The sequence below is a fragment of the Oncorhynchus tshawytscha genome, linkage group LG26, assembly GCF_018296145.1.
Source record: "Oncorhynchus tshawytscha isolate Ot180627B linkage group LG26, Otsh_v2.0, whole genome shotgun sequence".
Lineage (NCBI taxonomy): Eukaryota > Metazoa > Chordata > Actinopteri > Salmoniformes > Salmonidae > Oncorhynchus > Oncorhynchus tshawytscha.
Genome location: NC_056454.1, coordinates 20,913,503 through 20,937,127, shown reverse-complemented (window position 1 = coordinate 20,937,127; position 23,625 = coordinate 20,913,503). Strand labels below are relative to the sequence as shown.

At 43.0% G+C, this 23,625-nt stretch overlaps 2 protein-coding genes across 15 annotated transcripts; one reads left to right on the top strand and one right to left on the bottom strand.

The window, feature by feature from the left end:
• Positions 1–2,023: 2,023 nt before the first annotated feature.
• On the bottom strand, positions 2,024–15,465 carry LOC112225344 (transcription factor Dp-1). 7 transcript variants are annotated; one of them, XM_024389236.2, is made up of 13 exons: positions 15,354–15,443; positions 14,455–14,528; positions 13,376–13,454; positions 13,174–13,240; positions 12,692–12,795; positions 7,654–7,775; positions 7,406–7,571; positions 6,642–6,788; positions 4,705–4,773; positions 4,112–4,263; positions 3,526–3,692; positions 3,249–3,330; positions 2,024–3,142 (listed from the first exon to the last, which is right to left on the bottom strand). In XM_024389236.2, the coding sequence occupies exons 2-13, from the start codon at positions 14,499–14,501 to the stop codon at positions 3,004–3,006; spliced, it is 1,341 nt and encodes a 446-aa protein (XP_024245004.1). In that variant the 5' UTR covers positions 14,502–14,528; positions 15,354–15,443; the 3' UTR covers positions 2,024–3,003. The 7 variants fall into 7 exon arrangements, with proteins under 7 accessions (XP_024245004.1, XP_024245005.1, XP_024245007.1 ...); XM_024389237.2 differs by having other exon boundaries at positions 15,395–15,413; XM_024389239.2 differs by having other exon boundaries at positions 15,233–15,354.
• A 1,740-nt stretch (positions 15,466–17,205) lies between these two features.
• Positions 17,206–22,753, top strand: LOC112225346 (DCN1-like protein 2). 8 transcript variants are annotated; one of them, XM_024389252.2, is made up of 7 exons: positions 17,206–17,337; positions 19,158–19,374; positions 19,570–19,738; positions 20,200–20,330; positions 20,512–20,594; positions 20,728–20,824; positions 21,327–21,503. In XM_024389252.2, the coding sequence occupies exons 2-7, from the start codon at positions 19,200–19,202 to the stop codon at positions 21,407–21,409; spliced, it is 738 nt and encodes a 245-aa protein (XP_024245020.1). In that variant the 5' UTR covers positions 17,206–17,337; positions 19,158–19,199; the 3' UTR covers positions 21,410–21,503. The 8 variants fall into 8 exon arrangements, with proteins under 8 accessions (XP_024245020.1, XP_024245018.1, XP_024245017.1 ...); XM_024389250.2 differs by lacking the exon at positions 17,206–17,337 and adding an exon at positions 17,785–17,912; XM_024389249.2 differs by lacking the exon at positions 17,206–17,337 and adding an exon at positions 17,906–18,000.
• The last annotated feature ends 872 nt before the right edge of the window (positions 22,754–23,625 follow it).

Sequence of the window (23,625 nt, the reverse complement as noted above, 5' to 3'; positions counted from 1 at the left end):
CTAATACCACAGGCTGAGAGTGAGCCCAAGCTGATAATAATGTATTCAGTCCCTGTGGCTGGAGTAGCACCTGTTATCTAAAGAACAAGAAGCAGTGGTGCAGCACAGTATAGGGGGGACATGCACAGCCTACAATGGACAACTCTGGACCCTTCGGAAAGGCCCCTAGCCCTCGGAAATGAAAGGTTCAGACAGGTGAAAGCAACACGGTTATGGCTCCCTCTAGCCCTCAATTCTTCCATCATATCGCTCACACATTCAAATAAAATAAAATTGTATTATTCACATGCGCCAAATAAAACCTTACAGTGAAATGCTTACTTATGAGCCCCTAACCAACAATGCCATTAAAAAAAAATATGTCTAAGAATAAGAAATTACAGTAACTAAAGAGCAGCAGTAAAATAACAATAGCGAGACTATATACAGGGAGGTACTGGTACAGAGTCAACGTGTGGGGCACGGGTTAGTTGAGGTAATATGTACATGTAAAGTCATTAAAGTGACTATGCATAGATGACAGAGTAGCAGTGGTGTAAAAGGGGGAGGGGGGGGACAATGCAAATAGTCTGGGTAGCCATTTGATTAGGTGTTCAGGAGTCTTATGGCTTGGGGGTAAAAGCTGTTTAGAAGCCTCTCGGACCTAGACTTGAAGCTCCGGTACCTCTTGTCGTGCGGTAGTAGAGAGAACAGTCTATGACTAGGGTGGCTGGAGTCTGACAATTTTTAGGACCCTCTGACACTGCCTGGTAGAGGTCCTAGATGGCAGGAAGCTTGGCCCCAGTGATGTACCGGGCCGTACTCACTACCCTCTGTAGTGTTCAGCGGTCGGAGGCGGAGCAATTGACAAGGCAGTGATGCAACCAGTCAGATGCTCTCGATGGTGCAGCTGTAGAACCTTTTGAGGATCTGAGGACCCATGCCAAATCTTTTCAGTCTCCTGAGGGGGAATAGGTGTTGTTGTTCCCTCTTCACGGCTGTCTTGGTGTGCTTGGACCATGTTAGTTTGTTGGTAATATGGACACCAAGGAACTTCAAGCTCTCAACCTGCTCCACTGCAGCCCCGTCGATGAGAATGGGGGCGTGCTCGGTCCTCTTTTTCCTGTAGTCCACAATCATCTCCTTTGTCTTGATCACATTGAGGGAAGGTTGTTTTGGCACCACACGGCCAGGTCTGACCTCCCTATAGGCTGTCTTGTCGGTGATCAGGCCTACCACTGTTGTGTCAACTGCAAACTTAATGGTGTTGGAGTCGTGCAGTCATGAGTGAACATGGAGTACAGGAGGTGACTGAGCATGCACCCCTGAGGGGCCCGTGTTGAAGATCAGTGTGGCGAAAGTGTTGTTACTTACCCTTACCACCTGGGGGCGGTCCGTCTGGAAGTCCAGGATCCAGCTGCAGAGGGAGGTGTTTAGTCCCAGGGTCCTTAGCTTAGTGATGAGCTTGGAGGGCACTATGGTGTTGAATGCTGTGCTGTAGTTAATGAATAGGATTCTCACATAGGTGTTACTTTAGTCCAGGTGGGAAAGGGCAGTGTTGAGTGCAAGAGATGGCATCATCTGTGGATCTGTTGGGGCAGTATGCAAATTGGGAGTGGGTCTAGGGTTTCAGGGATGTTGATGTGAGCCATGACCAGCCTTTCAAAGCACTTCATGGCTAAAGACATGAGTCCTACGGGTCGGTAGTCATTTAGGCAGGTTACCTTCGTGTTCTTGGGCACAGGCACTATGGTGGTCTGCTTAAAACATGTTGGTATTACAGACCAGGACAAGGAGAGGTTGAAAATGTCAGTGAAGACACTTGCCATTTAGCTCAGGATAGTCACCCTGGGCACCATTATCATAACGCAGTCAATTAAACTGCAAGTTAATGAACACAGATTTCCCATTGGATTTAATAGGTTTGACACATTTGAGGTTTTACTGTCCTAGTTCAGCTATTGAAGACAATTGAGAAAATACCACCCAACTGCTTTTCAGATTAGAAGTTATAAAACCGCACATAACACTCGCTGAAGTCAACTTGTTAAAACATTCTCTATATTTAATTTTCAAACTTATATTAGATTACAGAAAAGGTATTTTGGAAGAATCAGTACATGGGTTGTTCAGTTTGAAAAAGGAGATCTTCGAAGTGAGTCCATAGAGACCTACACAACCCACATATTTGATACATGGATCATGTCCAGGCCTTCCTTCCGCCACTGACCTGTAAAGGATGCTATAAACTACAATCTTCACAGGATCCATTTACATTTCACAAACAAAGCCTAACATTGTCCTATAGTTAGCGTGGGTAGGAGTTATTTTCTTCGCTGGTGCCAGTCATTTGTAAACACTACCACGGTGTGACAGGGTCTGAGGGATTGAGTCGCTGCTAAAACGCTCCAAAAACAAGGACCAGAAAAGCAGCTGCCTACAGAACTGTGGGGAACAGATACAATTGCTCTGCTTGAAATCAATGCCACAAATAGCAGGGGAGGTGTAACAAAATAGTGTCCACACTTTCAAAAGGGCAGTCTCAATCATTCTTAGGGCGTTGTGGCAACTAAATCAGCCATTTTGGATCCAGTGAATGTCCTCTGAGCCAGCGGTCTGGTGCAGTTACACTGGCAGCCATCTTGAAACAGTGGTTCACCATTGAGTCTCTCCAACGTAATCAAAACATAATAAAGATAACTATTTCACACACAAGGAACACTATACATTCTCCAACAGCAATGAGTTGGCTGGAAGATTTTTTGTTGTAGCTTTATTCTCGGGTGGGATGGCTTGCCAAGAAGAGGGTGATAATACACAGAAAGGACGCAGCAGTGCCAAAGCCATAAACTACACTTCCCAGAGAGCCATTGGCTATCATGTGATTCAGGACCCCGCTCTGAGAAGAGGGTTGAACAGCCTCCATACTCAAACATTCTTCAACGCCCTTGAGAGAAAGCGATACAGAGAGATGCAGAGACAGACTGCACGTTGGAGATGAGAAATGCGTGGAGTTGCAGGAGGTTAATCTTCATCGTCATTCTCATCATAGTCATCCTCCTCGTCATCATCCCCCATGTACGACACAGGGGTCTCAACACGGGAGCCGCTGTAGTGAGAGTCATTAGAGCTGGAGGCCAGGGTACCATCTGCACCACTGTCACTACAGAGAGAGAGAGAGATAGAAATATGGTAACTCTTCCTCTCCCTCTATGTGAGCGTGCTATAAAACACCCTGACTAGGGCAACAGTAGAGGAGAGAGACTCACCTGCCCTGGCCGTGATGGCGCCCCCCGTTGGTGGAGGATCCTCCAGTGATGTAGACGTTACTGATGGGGCCCTGGGCCATCTCTGTTTGAGACATTAGTTCACATATATACCTTAGAGAAAACCAAACAGGACCAATCTACACCGAATTAGCAACATGTTTGAGTATTTCATGCCCAATTAACCTCACTTTGATAAGGATCATGTGTAGCTCAATGACTTGACCTATGGCTGAAATTTAAGCATGCACTATGAACCCTGACCCCTATGGTCTCTGACCTGTGACGTAGGGCTCCAGGGCTTTGGGCACCAGGCTACGTGCCACCTTCAGGTCCTCCGGGGAACACTTGCCCACCTCCAGGCCACAGGCCATGCCCATACGCTTCAGCACCTCAATGTCGTCGTGGATCTCAAACATGCTGTCAAAGTTGAACAGGTACTCAAACCTGAAGAGAATGAAAGTAAAGAGGTGAATATAATGGCATGGTTAGAACATGAATGAAAACATTCAATCCTGGAAAAACTTGAGCAGGGTGTTGCCATTGCCTCAATACGATACTTTATTGGGGGGGCGGCAGGTAGCCTAGCGTTTAGGAGCATTGGCACAGTAACCGAAAGGTAGTTGGTTCGTATCCCTGAGCTGACTAGGTAAAAAAATCTGTCAATGTGCCTTTGAGTAAGGCACTTAACGCTAATTGCTCCCGTCCTCCAGTCACACTGGATAAGAGCCTGATAAATTTACATTTTAAATGGTCCATTTACATGAAAATCTATTTGGTGAAAATTCTGTGGGACAAAATAAAAATGTCTACATGAATTAAGTTGATGATCAATTTACACAGACACTCAAATATTAGTCACTCACTTGTCGTTGGAGATGCTGCAGTCGATGACAGTCTTCTTGCTAGTGTTGACAATGATGAAGGGGAGGTGGATGAGAGAGTTGGGGGGTGGAGGTCTGTTGGTCTGCTGTTCCGTCTGTCGGTTCCGCTGCACCAGGTTCTTAAAGGCTATTTGCTGCAGGAGAGGATCATGGATAGAACATTAGAACAATGTTAAAGTGCCAATCGACAGTTGAAACAATAAAGCATTGTCACCACCACTGTTGTTTCGGTAGAAAGCTGAGGGATGGGGCTCGAGAAATATAACTCAAATTCAGACAAAGCTATGGATGCATGGACATGATATCAAAATTATAGTTTTTTTTATCAATAAAACAGGCTTATATTTTGGATTCTGATGGGGTACGGCAGTTCAGCTAAGCTATTGGGGCATTCCTAAGTTAGTCTTAAAGAATCAATGGGTACATATTAATTTAAGTCTAAAAAAAGGTATGTAGCAACTGCTACAGAGGCAAGCTAGTCCTGTAACAGGAGGCAAGCTAGTCCTGTAACAGGAGGCAAGCTAGTCCTGTAACAGGAGGCAAGCTAGTCCTGTAATAGGAGGGAAGCTGATCACCTGTAATATAAGCTCTTGGAGTTGTGACTGCTTCTGCTTGATTCTCTCCAGTCGCCTTTGTCTCTCCACCTACAGAAGAGCAGAACACAGCCAGGGTGTGAGAGCGTATTAGAAAAGAGGGGGTGAGGGAGAAGAGAGTTCATGGTGTACCAGGTGTGTGTATATACACAGTGGCTTCGGAAAGTACTCAGACCCCTTGACTTATTCCACATTTGTTACGTAACAGCCATATTCTAATATTGATTAAAAAAATTTTTTTTCTCTCTCCTCAATCTACACACAATACCGCATAATGACAATGAAAAAAAAACTGGTTTAGACATTTTTGCAAATTTCTATTAAAAGAATTAGCTGAAATATTACATTTGCATAAGTATTCAGACCCTTTACTCAGTATTTTGTTTTAGCACATTTGGCAGCGACTACAGTATTGAGTTACAGCATCGAGTCTTCCCCATCCAACCCGACAGAGCTTGAGAGGATCTGCAGAGAACTGGATAAACTACCTAAATACAGGTTTGCCAAGCTTGTTGCATCAAACCCAAGAAGAGGGGTGGGAGGTTGCCTAGTGGTTAGAGCGTTGGGCCAGTAACTGAAATGTTGCTGGATTGAATCCCAGAGCTGACAATTAAATAATCTGTTGTTCTGTCCAGAACAAGGCAGTTAACTCACCGTTCCCCGATAGGCATTCATTGTAAATAAGGCTGTTATGTCACAAAATGTGGAAAAAGTTAACGGGTCTGAATACTTTCTGAATGCACTGTGCATATACACTGAACAAAAATAAAAAAGCAACATGCAATTAAAAAAGATTTTACTGAGTTACAGTTCATAAGGAAATCAATCCACTTAAATAAATTAGACCCTAATCTATGGATTCCACATGACTAGGAATACAGATATGCATCTTTTGGTCAATTAATAAAAAGGTAGGGAAGTGGATCAGAAAACCAGTTAGTATCTATCTGGTGTGACCACCATTTGCCTCATGCAGCATGACACATCCTTCGCATACAGTTGATCAGGCTGCTGAGTGTGGCCTGTAAAATGTTGTCCCGCTTCAATGGCTGTGCAAAGCTGTTGGATATTGACGGGAACTGGAACACGCTGTCGTTCAAGTCAATCCAGAGCATTCCAAACATGCTCAACGGGTGACATGTCTGGTGAGTATGCAGGCCATAGAAGAACTGGAACATTTTCAGCTTCCAGAAATTAAGTTCAGATCTTTGCGACATGGAGCTGTGCATTATCATGCTGAAACATGAGGTGATGGTGGCAGATGAATGGCAGGAAAATTGGCCTCAGGATCTCGTCACTGTATCTTTGTGCATTCAAATTACCATCGATAAAATGCAATTGCATTTGTTGTCCGTTGCTTAAACTATAACCTCACCGCCACCATGGGGCACTCTGTTCATAACGTTGACATCAGCAAACAGCTCTCCCACACAACGCCATTCACGTGGTCTGTGGTTGTAAGGCCAGTTGGTCGTACTGCCAAATTCTCTAAAACAACTTGAGGCTTATTGTAGAGAAACAAACATTCAATTATCTGGCAACAGCTCTGCATATTCCTGCAGTCAGCATGCCAAATGCACAGTCTCTCAAAACTTGAGACCTCTGTGACATTGTGTTGTGTGACAACTGCACATTTAAGAGTTGGCTTTCATTGTCCCCAACACAAGGTGCACCTGTGTAATGATCATACGGTTTAATTAGTTTCTTCATTTGCAACAACTATCAGGTAGATGGATTATTTGGGCAAATAAGAAATACTCACCAACAGGGATGTACAATTTGTGCACAACATTTGAGAGAAATAAACTTTTTGTGTGTATGGAAAATTTGGGGGATATTTTATTTCAGCTGGTGAATTATGGGACCAACACTTTACATGTTTAGTTTATATTTTTGTTCAGTGTATATATTAGACTCACCTCTAGGTTCTGGCATTCCTGGGCCGAGTTGGTGGGCAGACCAATCCACTTTATCTCTTTCTTCTCTTTAGAGATTATGTTCATGGCCATAAGCACATTGAGCGCGTCGTACACACGCCTACGGATGTTCTTCTGGTCATACACATGCTACAAGGAGAGGGGGAAGGGGTTAATCTCTGACTCCTGGGTGTGCAGAGCGCTTCCATTGGGTTTGGTGTCATAATGATCATGTGGATTTGTCATAATGAAACCAGTGTGCTAAAGCCTAATTTACTACTTCCGTTTTAGCATGAGCGAAAACATCCGCTTCAGTCCGCACTCCGAAATCTCTTTCGGACTTTACAAGGTGGATGAAGCGGAACACTGAGGATGCCAGCTGATGTTTGAAGTCCGAACACCAAAAGCAAAAGTAGTGGACATAAATTAGGCTCGAGGAAGACCTCCATGTCATCACTTCATTTCCTAAGTAGGTTTGTTGTGTCTGAAATTGTGATGTCATATAGAGATTTGTTTTGTCTAAGAGTAAGGCTGAAAAACGTGATGGTTGTCAGAGAGTGATGTCATAACGAGGAGTTCTGTCAGAGGAGTTTTAAGAGTGATGCAACAACGAAGAATTCTGTCTGACAGTGTGATGGCATAATTAGGAATTCAGACAATGTCTGATGTCACAGAGAATTATGTCTCAGAGAAAGTGAAGTCAAAGACTTCCCCAGGCTGTTTTGAGGAAGAGCCCTGTGCATTGTGCATACAGCTGCAAAACTCACAGAGTCATTGGGGGAGATGTGGTTGTCTGCAGCGCTGAACTCCGCCACCAGCTCGTCTGCCACCTCATTGTACGAGGTGACACCCTTCTTTTGCACCTTCTCACACACCTTCATGGAGAAATGCCTCAAGCCCTTGCCATTCTTCTCCCCCTTCTTACCACGCTTCCTGTGGACAAAGGTGGTTAAACACAGCTATATACTTCTAGACTACACTGGCATATCACACAGAATAAATCAACTAAACTCACCCCGATGACCAAGGCGACGCGTCGGCCGGCTGGCTCTGTGTGAGGAACTGGGAGCTGGGTGTGTGAGGGCTGTTCACCAGTATGGCACTGGAAACACTGGGCCTCTGGGGCGTACCAATAACCTACAGGGGGAGGGGGGCTCAACCAATTCAGTTTTAGAGTACTAGAAGCTTTATAATTCAAAAGAGTAATTTGCTTTGCAGCAAGCTGTAAAAAATAATGTACATACACCTACAACACACATCAATATGAACAGACCATCATAGTCATACATCATTGAAAAGGTTAGTGTAGGGTTGGGCGACAATACGATTGCATTATCTATCAACGATGATTGACAGCCATCGTCAACGGTGACGACATTGTGATTAGGGCTGGCACAGTTACTCTATAACAGTGTAACTAGATGAAGATCTTCATTCGGCTTGTCACCTAAAACCCTTACACATTTGAACAGATGCACAATTAAAAGCATGCCTGGTACGCCAACTGCACTGCCCACAACCGCAGGGCTCTCCAGAGGGTGGTGCGGGTCTGCACAGCACCGGAGGCAAACCACCTGCCCTCCAGGACACCAACAGCACCCGATGTCACAGGAAGGCCAAAAAGATCATCAAGGACAACAACCACCCGAGCCACTGCCTGTTCACCCCGCTACCATCCAGAAGGCGAGGTCAGTACAGGTGCATCAAAGCTGGCACCAAGAGACTGAAAAATAGCTTCCATCTCAAGGCCACCAGACTGTTAAACAGCCATCACTAACAGTGAGGACACATTGAAATCATTGGCCACTTAAATAAATGGATCACTAGTCACTTTAATAATGTGTTCAAATCTTGCATTACTCATCTCATAGTATATACTGTCTATTGCATCTTGCCTACGCTGCTCATTTGCATCCACATATTTATATGTATACAGTGCCTTGCGAAAGTATTCGGCCCCCTTGAACTTTGCGACCTTTTGCCACATTTCAGGCTTCAAACAAAGATATAAAACTGTATTTTTTAGTGAAGAATCAACAACAAGTGGGACACAATCATGAAGTGGAACGACATTTATTGGATATTTCAAACTTTTTTAACAAATCAAAAACGGAAAAATTGGGCGTGCAAGATTATTCAGCCCCCTTAAGTTAATACTTTGTAGCGCCACCTTTTGCTGCGATTACAGCTGTAAGTCGCTTGGGGTATGTCTCTATCAGTTTTGCACATCGAGAGACTGAAATTTTTCCCATTCCTCCTTGCAAAACAGCTCGAGCTCAGTGAGGTTGGATGGAGAGCATTTGTGAACAGCAGTTTTCAGTTCTTTCCACAGATTCTCAATTGGATTCAGGTCTGGAATTTGACTTGGCCATTCTAACACCTGGATATGTTTATTTTTGAACCATTCCATTGTAGATTTTGCTTTATGTTTTGGATCATTGTCTTGTTGGAAGACAAATCTCCGTCCCAGTCTCAGGTCTTTTGCAGACTCCATCAGGTTGGTCCAGAATGGTCCTGTATTTGGCTCCATCCATCTTCCCATCAATTTTAACCATCTTCCCTGTCCCTGCTGAAGAAAAGCAGGCCCAAACCATGATGCTGCCACCACCATGTTTGACAGTGGGGATGGTGTGTTCAGGGTGATGAGCTGTGTTGCTTTTACGCCAAACATAACGTTTTGCATTGTTGCCAAAAAGTTCAATTTTGGTTTCATCTGACCAGAGCACCTTCTTCCACATGTTTGGTGTGTCTCCCAGGTGGCTTGTGGCAAACTTTAAACTACACTTTTTATGGATATCTTTAAGAAATGGCTTTCTTCTTGCCACTCTTCCATAAAGGCCAGATTTGTGCAATATACGACTGATTGTTGTCCTATGGACAGTCTCCCACCTCAGCTGTAGATCTCTGCAGTTCATCCAGAGTGATCATGGGCCTCTTGGCTGCATCTCTGATCAGTCTTCTCCTTGTATGAGCTGAAAGTTTAGAGGGACGGCCAGGTCTTGGTAGATTTGCAGTGGTCTGATACCCCTTCCATTTCAATATTATCGCTTGCACAGTGCTCCTTGGGATGTTTAAAGCTTGGGAAATCTTTTTGCATCCAAATCCGGCTTTAAACTTCTTCACAACAGTATCTCGGACCTGCCTGGTGTGTTCCTTGTTCTTCATGATGCTCTCTGCGCTTTTAAAGGACCTCTGAGACTATCACAGTGCAGGTGCATTTATACGGAGACTTGATTACACACAGGTGGATTGTATTTATCATCATTAGTCATTTAGGTCAACATTGGATCATTCAGAGATCCTCACTGAACTTCTGGAGAGAGTTTGCTGCACTGAAAGTAAAGGGGCTGAATAATTTTGCACGCCCAATTTTTCAGTTTTTGATTTGTTAAAAAAGTTTGAAATATCCAATAAATGTCGTTCTACTTCATGATTGTGTCCCACTTGCTGATTCTTCACGAAAAAATACAGTTTTACATCTTTACGTTTGAAGCCTGAAATGTGGCAAAAGGTCGCAAAGTTCAAGGGGGCCGAATACTTTCGCAAGGCACTGTATATTCCTATTCCATTCCTTTACTTAGATGTGTGTATTAGGTAGTTGTGAAATTGTTTGATTACTTGTTAGATATTGCTAGACTGTCGGAACTAGAAGAACAAGCATTTCGCTACACTCGCAATAACATTTGATTTGATGAAAATAAAAACCTTAACCGTTTAAAAATAATGACTAATGGGGACACCTGTTCTTTCAATCTATTTCTATTGCAGCACATGCTGTCAGGAGCTGAAGGAGAAAATGTGTTTTAATGTCATATATTTTCTCATTTGAATGGTCATTACAGTGATCACTGTCATTTGGCTGGCCAATAACCGTTATCCAAAAAGTCATGACCGTCACAGCCCTAATCATGATGTGAAATGCGTTAGCTTAGACCAGGGATGTCAAACTCATTCCACGGAGGACCAAGTGTCTGAAGGTTGTCATTTTTTCCTTTGAATTCCTTACTAATCAGTCATCTTAAATTCATCAATCAAGTACAAGGGGAGGAGCTAAAACCTGAAGACACTCAGCCCTCCATGGAAGCAGTTAGATACCTGTGGTTTAGCCCAATTGATTTTGTTGCTCACACTGATAACATATTCAAACATTTCTCTCCACCTGATGCCAAAATGTGTAGCATTGCCAGAAATGAACGTACACTTAAATTTGTTCTCTCCGCTGTCAAGATGGGGAGGATGTGGGTACGCAGACCGGCGAGCCACTGCGGCCCCTCACAAACAGCAGTGTAAAGTATTTCAGTAAAAATACTTCAAACTACTACTCAAGTCATTTTTTGGAGTATCTGTAATTAACTATTTATATTTCTGACAACTTCTACTTCAATACATACTCAATGAAAATATTGTACTTTGTACTCCATACATTTTCCCTGAAAACCAAAAGTACTCGTTACATTTTGAATGCTTAGCAGGACAGGGAAAAAAAACTGTCAAACTCACACTTAAAAAGAGAACACTTGAGCTGTGTTCAAATACTCATACTAACTGCACTAACTATACTATTTGCGATGTAAATTGAGTATATAGTATGCTTATTGGTGATAGTATGGATACAGTTAGTGTGCCAAAAGTTCCCGGATGTCGTATCACATTCGCCAAAATACGAAGTGTACAAGCACTGGACACTATTTCAGTGCTTTTAGGGCCCAGAATGCAATTCTGGAAATGGGTGTGGCTTCACAACATTTTCAGATTTGAAGAATATATGCAGCCGAAGTCCAACGAGGGCAGAAACAAATTCATTGCTTTAACTAATTACGACAAATGTTAAGCAATGTATTAAAGTAATGACTTTTCAAATGGGTTAACTTACATGTTATGTCTGACAATTTTAGAGCTATCCTTATGAACTACAGAAGTATCTACCGGTATGTTAGCTAGCTACCTAAAGTTAGTTGGCCTACTAATACATCAAACTTGCCAGTATATTAACTATATGCTAACTAATTAACTACACAACAATAATTGACTATTATTCCCGTCATTCTTAGCTTAACTAAGTGGTATAGTCGTTGGGCTTTCTCAATGGACATTCGGGTGCATTCGTAAATTCGCTCCGACTATCTACTCTGATTTCAGAGCACTCTCCTCTGAGTACCAGAGCGCAGAATAACTGATGAATTTACAAGTGCTCAACACCCATTGAATTGGATGCTTGACTGCCGTTGTAAGCCCACAACGCTTGAATCCTCGGCCCGAGCATCCAGTGTGCGCTCCGACTAAACACAAATGCATCTTTTGTAAATCATGTCTGAGAGTTGGAGTGTGTCCCTGGATATCACGGTGTCAGCTTGTATATCAATGTTTTATGGTTGGGTGTATCTCCCAAGAGACCATAAGAAACGGAAAGAGCATTATTCCGCTGACTCATAATATACCAAGTGCCTGTGGTGGAGTGAGTCTTCTCTGAGGTGAAGAGAACTTCCTGCTCAAGTGAAGTACGGGAGGCAGGCCAGGTAAGTGATCTATTCCATTGTCTGCTGGCCGGCCATCGGGTGATACCTAAACCGATTCCCTCCATGTATATATTCTCATGTATGTAATGGGATGGTGTGTAATCCTGCTGACTGCAGAGGTTGATCAGCTTAAGCTCATCCCCGGTCACCTCACAAGGCTAATGGTTTGGGCTTAGAGACCATGAAGTATGTGTGTGCTTGTCTATAAACTGATAGATTGTAGCTGTGAAGCGCTTTGGCCAAGTGTACGCAAGTGGTGAGCTTGCATTTTTTTAAATGTTTAAACCTTTATTTAACTAGGCAAGTCAGTTAAGAACACATTCTTATTTTCAATGACGGCCTAGGAACAGTGAGTTAACTGCCTGTTCAGGGGCAGAACGACAGATTTGTACCTCGTCAGCTCGGGGGTTTGAACTTGCAACCTTCCGGTTACTAGTCCAACGCTCTATCCACTAGGCTACCCTGCCCCCCCCCTGCTGTATTGCAGTATATTTCTGTCCATTCAGGTAAATAGTGAAGGTAGACAGACACACTCACCATGTGTGGAGCAATGTTGACATTGGAGAGCCCCAGTGTTTTGGGCAGTAGTTGTTTGGCCACAGGGACAGATGCAGGATGGACAGCAACCAGAGACAAGACACCTAGGAAGGAGCAGAGTAAACACTAGGGTCAAAAGGGTAATCTGGAACCACTGTCAACAAAATGGCTGCCTCTCTTCATATCCATTTCCCCCAGGTAGATGGTAACAGAGAACAGGCAGGAGGCCCTATGGGATGCAAACTTACTGGCCCAAGTAAGGGAAAACATTTATTTGCAGGTACACAGATATTTAGAACACCTGCACTGCCTGATATGGAAACCAGTAATAAGACGAGCAGAAGTTGGGAGGGGAGTAAAATGAGAAACTCCTGTGTAGTCTTATTGCCCCCTGCTGTTGATTTGAGGACATATACCGGACATAGACAAGGTTTGAATGACATGGATCTGTATTCTGGAGCACAACACTGTGCTTTGCTCACCTTTACTAGGACTCAGATTCTGGTCAATAAAAACCTTCAGTTCTCCATTGGTTTCCATCAGACCAACCTGTGGGGAAGACACCATCAACATCTACTCCAGTAAAATTTCAACAGCTGGTCTCTATTGAATCTCTCAAATGTCTAAGTCCCCCAGGACCAAGGTGGAAGAATACTGCATCTGGTTGTCTCTGATCAGACTCACATCTTTGGCCATCATCCTGTCGGAACAAAGTAAGGCTCTGTCTGAAGAAAGGGAAGCTCTGATGTCACCAACAAGTTCCCTGAAACAGAACAACCATGATACAGCAGGGGTGTGTGTAATGCAATGACGAGAGCTGGATTTTTAGCTGTCCGTGCATAAAAGTACACTGTGGAAACTACCCATTTAAAGTTGGCTTTAACCTGAATAATTCCAAGAATGCATTGGACAAAGCAGGACGACTTTGGTATGGGGAGCAATTGAGCAAAAAATGATCAACATACATGAGCATAAATAAAACATTACCCAGGAAATTCCTCCCCTCCCGAGTTGGTTAGGCCTCGGGTGTCATGAGAATGTCACACAGGTGTACTATTGCACATGTATACGAACTGCATATTGTACATGAAATGTTTGCAAAGGTAGGCAGCAGATTGCATTATCGATCAAAAATCAAGGCCGCTAGTATGCAAGCAATATATTGCACAAAAGCACTAGCTGGCTACATCGCTATAGCCTGAACAAAAACATTGCTAGCCGACTAAATTGTCTTTGGAAAGCAATTTCGATTGCATATTTCAAAGTGATGAGTTCGATCATCTGTGATATCTATCAAACGTCCTCATTTTTATATTTCTGATATCTTACCATAACTTTTATCATGCAAACTGTAAGGCCTAGTAGGTGTTGTTGACCACGTCCTAGACCCGAGATTCCCCACGAAGTTTACGAGGCAGAGCAGAAATTGCTAGCCAGCTACAACAATGCACGTTGTCTGGCTGGCTATTTACTTTTTACATGGGAATTTGTTTCTATCCAGCACTCTGCGACAGCTAACTCAAGGGGCAAACTGATGCTAACTAGCTAGCAAGCTACCCACCTAACGTTAGCGTTAGTGATATTACAGGCCAGCTAGTTTAGAGGCACATTTTGAGACTATTCCAAATGCAATTGAGATTGTGTAACTATAAGAAAACGGATTCAAATATATCATGCGTGCATTATAATAATAAAAGCCAACACATGCATTTGCAATAAGGAATTACCAAACAATTTAAGGGTTTCATTTGATATGCACTTACGAGTGCACTCTTTTCGTCTGCTTCTTCGACGGCTGTTTTGTTGGCATCGAGGACAGAGGAAGAGGTCTAAATCCCTATCGCCAAACAGGAAACAAAACTATACGTCAAATTATCTTGATTCTGAAATAATGAATTTAAGCTTCTAAGCAATTCAACACTCCACGCCTGAGGTATGCCTACATGCATAGTTTGACCTTAACGAATTAGTTAGGCAGCTTTCTGGTCCATCATGTCTCAATCTCAAAATGGATGCTTTTCCAAGTAACATCGCTAGCCACCGAGCTAATAACTATGAATTACATTAATAGCGCTCGGATGCCTCGGGCGTAAATGGTAAAAAAAAAATAACGAAATGGTCTAGTTTGCTAGCTATAATCTAGCTATCGTACGTGTAGTAATTGGTCGGTAGGCAAAGACTAGAAGATTACCGTTAGCTAGCAAGCTAGGACAAAACTTTGCCTACCAACGTTATATTGTAGGAATAAATCTGCAACCATCAATGACAACGAAATATTTCATAAAAACAACTTGACACTAACGCGCAAGAGAAAGTAACTAAGTTATATTAGCTATGACTGGCTAACTACAATAACGCGATTCATATTTTGATGGTCAGCTGGTGGGCTTGATAACTATAATGGATAGTTAGGTGTACCAGTCTTGCAATTCTAGCCGGTTGGGTAAATTAGCCAACGTTAGCAAACTGGCTAGCCAACGCGGTCAACGCACTAGTTAGCAGTAGCAAGTGGTTAGCTAACTTGCTAACATAACAAGTTACCTCCAAGTTACAAAGCAGATAGCCTATCTTTTGGAGAGATCGCTAGATAGACAAATATCCCTTTCGAATGTCAAATGTATAAATTCCCCCCTTTCAATCAATAAACACCCAAGTCTATTGCCTTTGCTAGCCGTTAGCTCGAGATTCGTGTTCAGCTGTTACCTTCCACCGTCCTAGTATGAAAACCAATCTTGGCGGTGTATAACATCTGAAGTTTCGGATTGGATAGCTTCAATATGACGCAGGCAATCCATGCCGCTAAAGCCACGCCTTTGGCGCGTTCTGATTGCTTCGCGCACTAGGACCTCCTATCCCGGGTTCACCCATTGGTCTCCAGCTTTTCAGCGTTTCAGAAGCCTTTTCCGGGATTTAAAACTGAGTAAAAATAGTAACAGCTAGTAACAGTGAGAAGCCATTCGAAAACATCGCAAATCAGAGATCAATGTCATAATAAGTCATCTGTTCAGTTATATATGCTGGTATACATGCTCAACTGTCTTAAACACTGATCTAGGAACTGCTCATATTCCCTGAATATGTACCTTAACCTTTGGGGGTAGTTGCAGCACTGACTTTAGATCAGTGTTCACAGAAAACCTCATCCAGCACCGTCAGTTTCCTGAACCCTTACATACCAATCCTTTATTTTATCTTGTGACAGATGATGAACTGTGTTGATTGGGGAGTCAACTGTGAATTGTCGATTGTTTATTACAACCACAACATTCAACACATCTATTTAGAGGAGAGAATGAGACTGTTCAGCTAAAGACTTAGTTAAAAAATAAGCATGTGGTGTTTGTGTTGAAAATAACTTATGGAACTTTCTTGGTTTTCTGTTGAGAATAACTTATGCTCAGCTCAATACATTACGTTTTTATCTGAATAACATGTTGATACCAGTTAAATATTTTCCTGATTACATCTGAATGTGAGTGTTGTACCTATGGTCTGTATGTTGAAGTTGATTGTGAAGGTGAGGTCTCGCTTTTAAAAGTAATCCTATGAGCATAACCACGTACACCACAACAACCATAGATTTTTTTTAACACACAGTCTGACAACCATATATAGCAGAATGGCAGCGCAACCAGCCTAGTGGTTAGAGCGTTGAGCCAGTAACAGAAAGATTGCTGGATTGAATCCCCGAGCTGACAAGGTACAAATCTGTCGTTCTGCCCCTGAGCAAGGCAGTTAACCCACTGTTCCACCGAAGATGTGGATGTTGAGTTAAGGGAGTCTCCCGCACCTCTCTGTTTCAGAGTTGGGTTAAATGTGGAAGACACATTTCAGTTGAATGCATTCAGTTGTACAACTGACTAGGTATCCCCCTTTCCCTTTTCCCTGATTCATTAAGTGATAGATAGAACACCCTTCTCAACTGAGCCTCCCAGTCCCAGCTCAGTCATTCATGAACCCCTCCAACCTGTAATCATAGAGAGAAAGATATGTGAGTTGTGTCCTCCCAACCTCACCTGCTAGTCACACACACAAAAAGAAAAACGTACAACATGCAACACATGTAACATAGGCCCTAAACCACATTTAGTGATGCTTAATAGTGTGGATGGATTTCAGTTGTGATAAAATGTTGCAGAAGAAGATTATGTGGGAGATTTCTGTTGAGAGATGCATGTAGGCTAAATTTGGACTACTATTGCCAATCTGATTAGATCTATTTTTAATTGAACCTTTATTTAACTAGGCAAGTCAGTTAAGAACAAATTATTATTACAATAACGGCCTACCCCAGGCCAATTGTGCGCCGCCCTATGGGACTCCCAATCACAGCCGGATGTGATACACCCTGGAATCAAACCAGGGACGCTTCTTGCACTAAGATGCATTACCTTAGACCACTGCACCACTAGGGACCCCTGCTTTTAAACATGCAGCCAATTTCTGATATTTTTTTTCCACGAATTGGTCTTTTCCCCAATCACATCAGATCTTCTCACTTATCAGATTTCAAGGCATGAAGCAACTCCTTTCATGACGTCTGCTTTACTTGGATATTGGGAAATGTGTCTGGTTTGCAGCCCCACACAATTTCCCCTGGCCCAAAGACCAATATTTCCCCAACCTCGACGGTAGGCCTACCTGAGGTATGTACTTTAATCGAACAGTCTGCTAATGAGCTTTGTGTACATAAAGAAGGGCTCCTTCAACTTCCAACTTTTAGATTGCTAACGTTAATCCAATAAACGACTGTGGTTTAGCTAAATTGAATGCTGACACCGAGACAAGTTTATTAATATGATAGCAATAATAGGTATTAAGGGGTCTAACATACATTTAAAATTAATAATATGTTTTTAGCACACATAAGAAAAATACTTGTTGATCTTAGACTTGCTTGCTAGCTACTTCCGAAACAAACATACGTTGCATTTCGGGATATGTAGTCTTCGTGACTGATCGGTAGCCAGATCAGTTGTCATCCTTCTCTTTTGTAGATTTTTGATTGATACAGTGGCATCCGTATCTAGGTTTGTGCATAACTCGAGTCCACTCGACAAGTGTTACTTGTCAAAGTTTCATTGTTATCCCGTGATATCTGTAGGATATTTACTCAAATGACCTCGACGTGCAACTCTACAAGGCAAGGGCTGTCAGAGCTTCCGCGCAAGCGCATAATGAGCGACTGGCTATCAAATTGGTAAAAAGCCGTGTGAAAATGGTAGGTAAGGAGGGCATTAATAAACAGATTCTCAAACATAAACCGCTGCTGTGATGTTGAACCCTGGGATTATAACATGTTGCGCAAGGTAGAAATTGTTCCGTCGCAGCTCACGGACTGTCTCCTGTCTGTCTGTATTGCCATTGTTGAGCTGTTTCACTTGACTTAACGTATTTACCAGGGAAAGGAAAGGAAGGTCAGTTGGTGGTATTTTGAGACCTAGAACCGCATTCGTCCAGCGCGCAGCTAGCTGGTTACGACTCCCTTTTTGGTAGTCTGGAAATGCGAGCTAGTCAGACGCTCCAAGTTGAGAAGTTGGTCGTGGTTGACGGCGGTGGCCAAGCCGGACCAGTGAGCGCGCAGGACGGATAGTGTTTTCTCACACACCCGTTATCCTATGGACGCCCGATCTGTTGTTGCATGTTTTTGATGATTACGTTTCCGTCCGAGGTAGATGTTTGTTTGCTCAACAACATCATAGTTGTCGCTTTTCACGCACACGCTCAACAGAGTAGTTATAACCGAACTAAAATTCACTCTGTTGAAGGCAGTTAAGTAGTTATCAGTCTAGAGTTATCCAACACCCGGTGATCATCGTTTACAGTTGTTGACTGTCTATTAAAATAGATGCATGTCTCGAAGTTATGGAAATATGCTTAACTTTTAACACGCAAGCAGGACTGCATTACATGTTTAATTGTGCATGCACTCAGTTTGAAATGAACACACCTGGTCACTTCATTACACAATCTGCTTAGTGCTTACTCTGCAAAGTTGGAAATAACCCCTGTATATCTGGCAGTAGCATGGTGTGTTTGGGACCATGGGACGTCCTGGAACAGTTGAGCAGTGAGGTCCCATTGATGGCATCCCCCTACTCGTGTTACATTACATTCCACTAGACGCCCCATATACTGGGGGCCTTCTGGGGTGCACGTGCTCTGAGCTTACCCAACGTTCTCCACTCTCAGAATAGTTCTAGGTCTGCCTTGCTTGTTGACTGGACGCCCAAAGCTTGTTTGCTTGTCTGTCTGTTTGTCGACTTGTATCTCATCATATGAAGTGAGTGTCTGTCTGTGACCACCTACCCTTATGTCTGGTGTCCACATGACCTCGGCCTGAATGTCTGTGGATGTGTGTGTGCCCCTGTGTATCCTGGTGTGCGTCTCAGTGTGTGTGTGCGTCTTGCTGTCGGTGCTGCACGGTCTCTCGGTATCTGACAGCCCGTGTCCTGTCTCCGTGCAGCATAAGCTGAAGTCTTCGCAGAGGGACAAGGTCCGGCAGTTCATGTCCTTCACGCAGGCTGGGGAGAAGACTGCTGCTTACTGCCTGATCCAGAATGACTGGAAACTAGAGGTGGCCACAGACAACTACTTCCAGAACCCAGACCTCTACTACAAGGAATCAATGAAAACCCCTGTGGAGAAGAAGAAGCTGGAACAGCTCTACAACCGCTACAAAGGCAAGTGGGGGAAGTTATAGAGGAATACAGCCCGTGGAGATTGTGTGTCAAAGTTTATGTATCTGTTATGGGTTAGTGTGTAGTATGTATTTGTGGTGTTATGCATTGTATTGGTTATCCTGTTTCTTGAAAGAGGAAATTTGTAAGTTTTTCTCAAATCCCTAAGATGATTGTATATACATGTCATTTCCATAGATCCCCAGGATGAGAATAAGATAGGCATCGATGGCATCCAGCAGTTCTGCGATGACCTCACCCTGGACCCGGCCAGCATCAGTGTCTTGGTGGTGGCGTGGAAGTTCCGGGCCGCCACCCAGTGCGAGTTCAGCAAGAAGGAGTTCCTGGATGGCATGTCCGAACTGGGGTGAGCGAGGGGTGAAGTCATCACTCTGCGACGCAGCTTCGTTTGGTGGCATGACAGTGTGTTGTTGGTTAATGCCAGTACATGTTATTGTGGTGTTTGTTGTTAGTGTGTTCACATGGTGGGGAGAAGTTCTATATTTAGACTCTGAACTTTGGCATTAATACTGTGTGTCTTATGTTTTGTGTGATGCCAAGTCAGCGTAGGTTAGCTCTGGGTCTTATTTAGTAGGTACAGAACAGGAACATGTTTTTAAATGGAAATTGAAAATAAGTGTTCTTATTGGACAAGGTTTGCTACTAAAGGTTATCCTGTTTTGTGCCTACCAAACACTGCCCTGGGGAACCCAATGGATGGGTAACAGATCATAGCACAAGAACAGTTTAGGAACCACTGGATTAGAAGAGGTTTGTGTTTTTGATTGAGATCCATTTACTTGCCCACTGTATTTATCTTCTCTCAAGGTGCGACAGCCCAGAGAAGTTGAAGGCTCTTCTTCCCAGGTTAGAACAGGAGCTTAAAGACAGTGGCAAGTTCAAGGACTTCTACCAGTTCACATTCAACTTCGCCAAGAACCCTGGACAGAAGGGTTTAGGTAAGCACAGATGAAAGTTAGTTACATTAGTGTTCACAAGAGTTATTGGAGTTACATCAGTGTTTCTTAACTCCAGTCCGGAGGACACCTGAGGGTGTGCAGGCTTTTGTTTCAACTCAGTGTGAACACATTTGATTAAACTATAGTGAGATAACAAGGTGTAACTCTGGCTGTGTTTTAGATCTAGAGATGGCTGTGGCCTACTGGAACCTGGTACTGACAGGCCGCTTTAAGTTCCTGGACCTCTGGAACAGGTTCTTATTGGTGAGTGAGTAATGTTATGCATCCCAATCTAACATTACATTTTGAGCTGGACTCCTTGCTTGCTATGTACATCCTGTGTCTTGTTTTCTGCTTGTGCGCTTTTCCCACTTTTGTTTTCTCGTGTTTTATATAGGAACACCACAAACGGTCGATTCCCAAAGACACATGGAACCTACTCTTGGATTTTGGCAACATAATCGCAGACGACATGTCAAATTACGACGAGGAGGGTGAGTTTAAAACCTGTGGTTACCTGGAGTGTATTCAGTAGGGTACAGAGTAGTCATGGTTCATTGCTGTTTGCAAAAGTGCAATACACTGAATGTTGCTCTCAACTGAATATACACAATGACAGACTGCAGTAGTCATCAAACCTGGTCCTGGAAAGCTACTGAGTGGGCAGGCTTTTGTTCCAGCTCAGCACAAACACACCTGATTCAGCTAATCAAGTTTGTGATGAGCCGTAAATGAGTTGAATCAGGTGATTCAGTACTAGGCTGAAACAAAAGCCCGTAGACCCTGCAGCTCTCCTGGACCAGGTTTGGTGACCAGTGACCACTGCTTAAGATGAGACACTGATTTAAGGTCAGTTTTGTTCTCCCCCCATGCCTACAGTTAGGATGTAGAGGGAGTCAGCTGTTTTGAGGTCTGGGCTAAGGGTAACTTCCATCCAAGCGATGGATTAAGAGAGTCAATAAAGTGACCGCTAATCATACGTCTCCTTCCTGTCAGGGGCGTGGCCAGTTCTCATAGACGATTTTGTGGAATTCGCCCGGCCGATCGTAACAGGATCCAAACGCAAAACCCACTACTAACAACCCAGCTCTTGAAAGGGGGACTGAACTTTGGTTCCTCTTCATTGACTTTGTTGGATTAAAAAAAAAAAAAAAAAAACTTTTTAAGAGGAAACAGAGAAACACTTGAATCCGTGACACTGCACAACTATCAGGTAACCAACCTATGAGGGAAGAGTGAGAGGAAAACACAGGAAGCAAGGCTTTATTTCTATCCTTGTTTGATGGGAGTCGCCACGTGCACATTGCCAGCTGGCAGTACATGTCCCAGCCTGAGGGCCAGCTGGGAAGAGGCCTTGGGGATATCAGTGTTCCAGGCAACGCTCCCTTTGGAATCTCAGTATTCCAGTGAAGAGGAGAAAAGGAGAGATTCCTCCCCTGGCACAGTCTCGCTCTCTCTCTCTTGCAGCTCTGAGAATTTGAATTTACAAGTGTGAAAAAATGTGTGTTTTTGGGGTTGATCCTTGTTAGTTAGCTTTGTGTGGCACGCAGGGCTCTGAGGGGACTGTTCAGAACAGGTCTTGTTTCTAACAACACCAGCGTCAACAAAACTGTTACTTATATACTGTATATATTATACTGTCTTTTAAAACAGTATGTACAGAGAATTATATAAAGAATAATATAAATAAGTTACATTTATGAATATAAGAGATTCATCTTTTTGTGTAAATTAAAAATAAAATAAAAGATCTGGTATATGATGCCTCAATAACATTTGATAGAATTTTAGGTCTGGTGTGTACCAAGTCATTATTTTATTTCAACGTTTGGGTTGGAAAAATTCCAACATTCTGTGTTTTAGAATCTTCTTTTGGTTCACTATGTTATATTTGTTTTAAACAAATACATTTCAGCCATTTTAAGTAAATGGACCATGACTCTAAATGTTTGTCCCATTCGACATCTGTATATTAGGGAAAGGCTGTTCATTCTGGCCCACAAAGACTGAAATACTGTTCTGTTGTTTTGGAGGTTTGGATAAAACAAATGTAATGCAGTGTCTGCAGGCCAATTAATGACACTAATTTGTCAATTAAGTGTAGGCACAAAAGACCAGCAGGACTGTGGACCTCAATGACTGTGAATTGTGCGCTTCTGCATTACGTAATTTAAACACCCCAAAAACGGAACCACCAAGCAGTCACTGGGGGGCACTGTTTGTCATGCATGATGTGTGTGCGAGAGGGAGCGCTTTGGACAGTGCTTACGTGTGTTGAAAAGGTCCCTGCTGCCCATCCATTTTAGTATTAATGCCTTTGTGACACGCATTTATTTACACTTTGTCATTCACTAATCACACAGGTATTGTTAGTTTGGAAAGGAATATTGAATAAAGCATGTTTTTATCAGACATTAAGAGGCTGTTCTGCTGTAATGTGATGATTCAGTCTCATGTTTTAAGTGTCTCTCTTGCTATTTGCAAAATGTTTCACCTACTGAACACATTCCTTCTGAACACATCCACCCCAGCAGACTCAAGTTACGCACCACACACACTGCATCATGATTATTTAAGACCCAGTCCAATTAGCTGTTGCCCTCTAATACTGTCTTCCTCCTCCACAAGCACCTGAGCTTCATTTACACATCACACAAGGGCCTTATGCAGGTTGAAAATGTCCCAGAACACTCCAATATAACCTACTGTATTGTGTAGATTAGAACATACATTCTCTGTTGTAGGACAAGACTAGAATTTGGACTAATGGCAGGTTACTATACTGATGGAGGGAATGAACAGATACTGTATTGTTGGCATTGTTACTTGTGTAATGTTTAACCAACATATTACATTTGCTATGGATGTTATCACCATCCCAATGTTGCTCTTAGGCACATATCTATGATCTGCTTAGCCTACCTTTTACAAACCCTAAGCTTAACCATTAGGGGAATCCACAACTCTTATACACCCAGAATGCAATGTTTATTTTGTTTGATCAACTGTTGAACATTAGTCTAGGCTACTGGAGAGTGGAAAGTAGGTTTGTCTTTTGTGAGTAAATAAATACACAACACTGACATGAAGGCACAAAAGTGGCATCTGTTGCTGTCATGGCTTGATAGAACCAAGGAGACCATTGAGGATGGAAAGCGAAACAAGCACTATTTAGACATGAATTTGCGGCCTGCAGTTGCACGCTATTGGACTATAAGCCAAGTGGGCTGAATGTAGAGTTTACTGAATGGATATACCTGAGGTGGGGGAGGTTTACAAAACAAGTCCCGCCTCC

Excerpts from the sequence above, each read along its gene's own strand:
- LOC112225344 (XM_024389236.2), bottom strand. The coding sequence starts at position 14,501 with ATGCCAACAAAACAGCCGTCGAAGAAGCAGACGAAAAGAGTGCACTC. Across the intron at positions 6,789-7,405 it reads ACATCTCCCCCAATGACTCT|CATGTGTATGACCAGAAGAA; the intron begins GTGAGTTTTGCA and ends CTCTCCTTGTAG. Across the intron at positions 3,693-4,111 it reads TGCAGCATCTCCAACGACAA|GTTTGAGTACCTGTTCAACT; the intron begins GTGAGTGACTAA and ends CATTCTCTTCAG.
- LOC112225346 (XM_024389245.1), top strand. The coding sequence starts at position 19,035 with ATGTCTGTGGATGTGTGTGTGCCCCTGTGTATCCTGGTGTGCGTCTCA. Across the intron at positions 19,375-19,569 it reads GCTCTACAACCGCTACAAAG|ATCCCCAGGATGAGAATAAG; the intron begins GCAAGTGGGGGA and ends TCATTTCCATAG. Across the intron at positions 20,331-20,511 it reads CCCTGGACAGAAGGGTTTAG|ATCTAGAGATGGCTGTGGCC; the intron begins GTAAGCACAGAT and ends GCTGTGTTTTAG.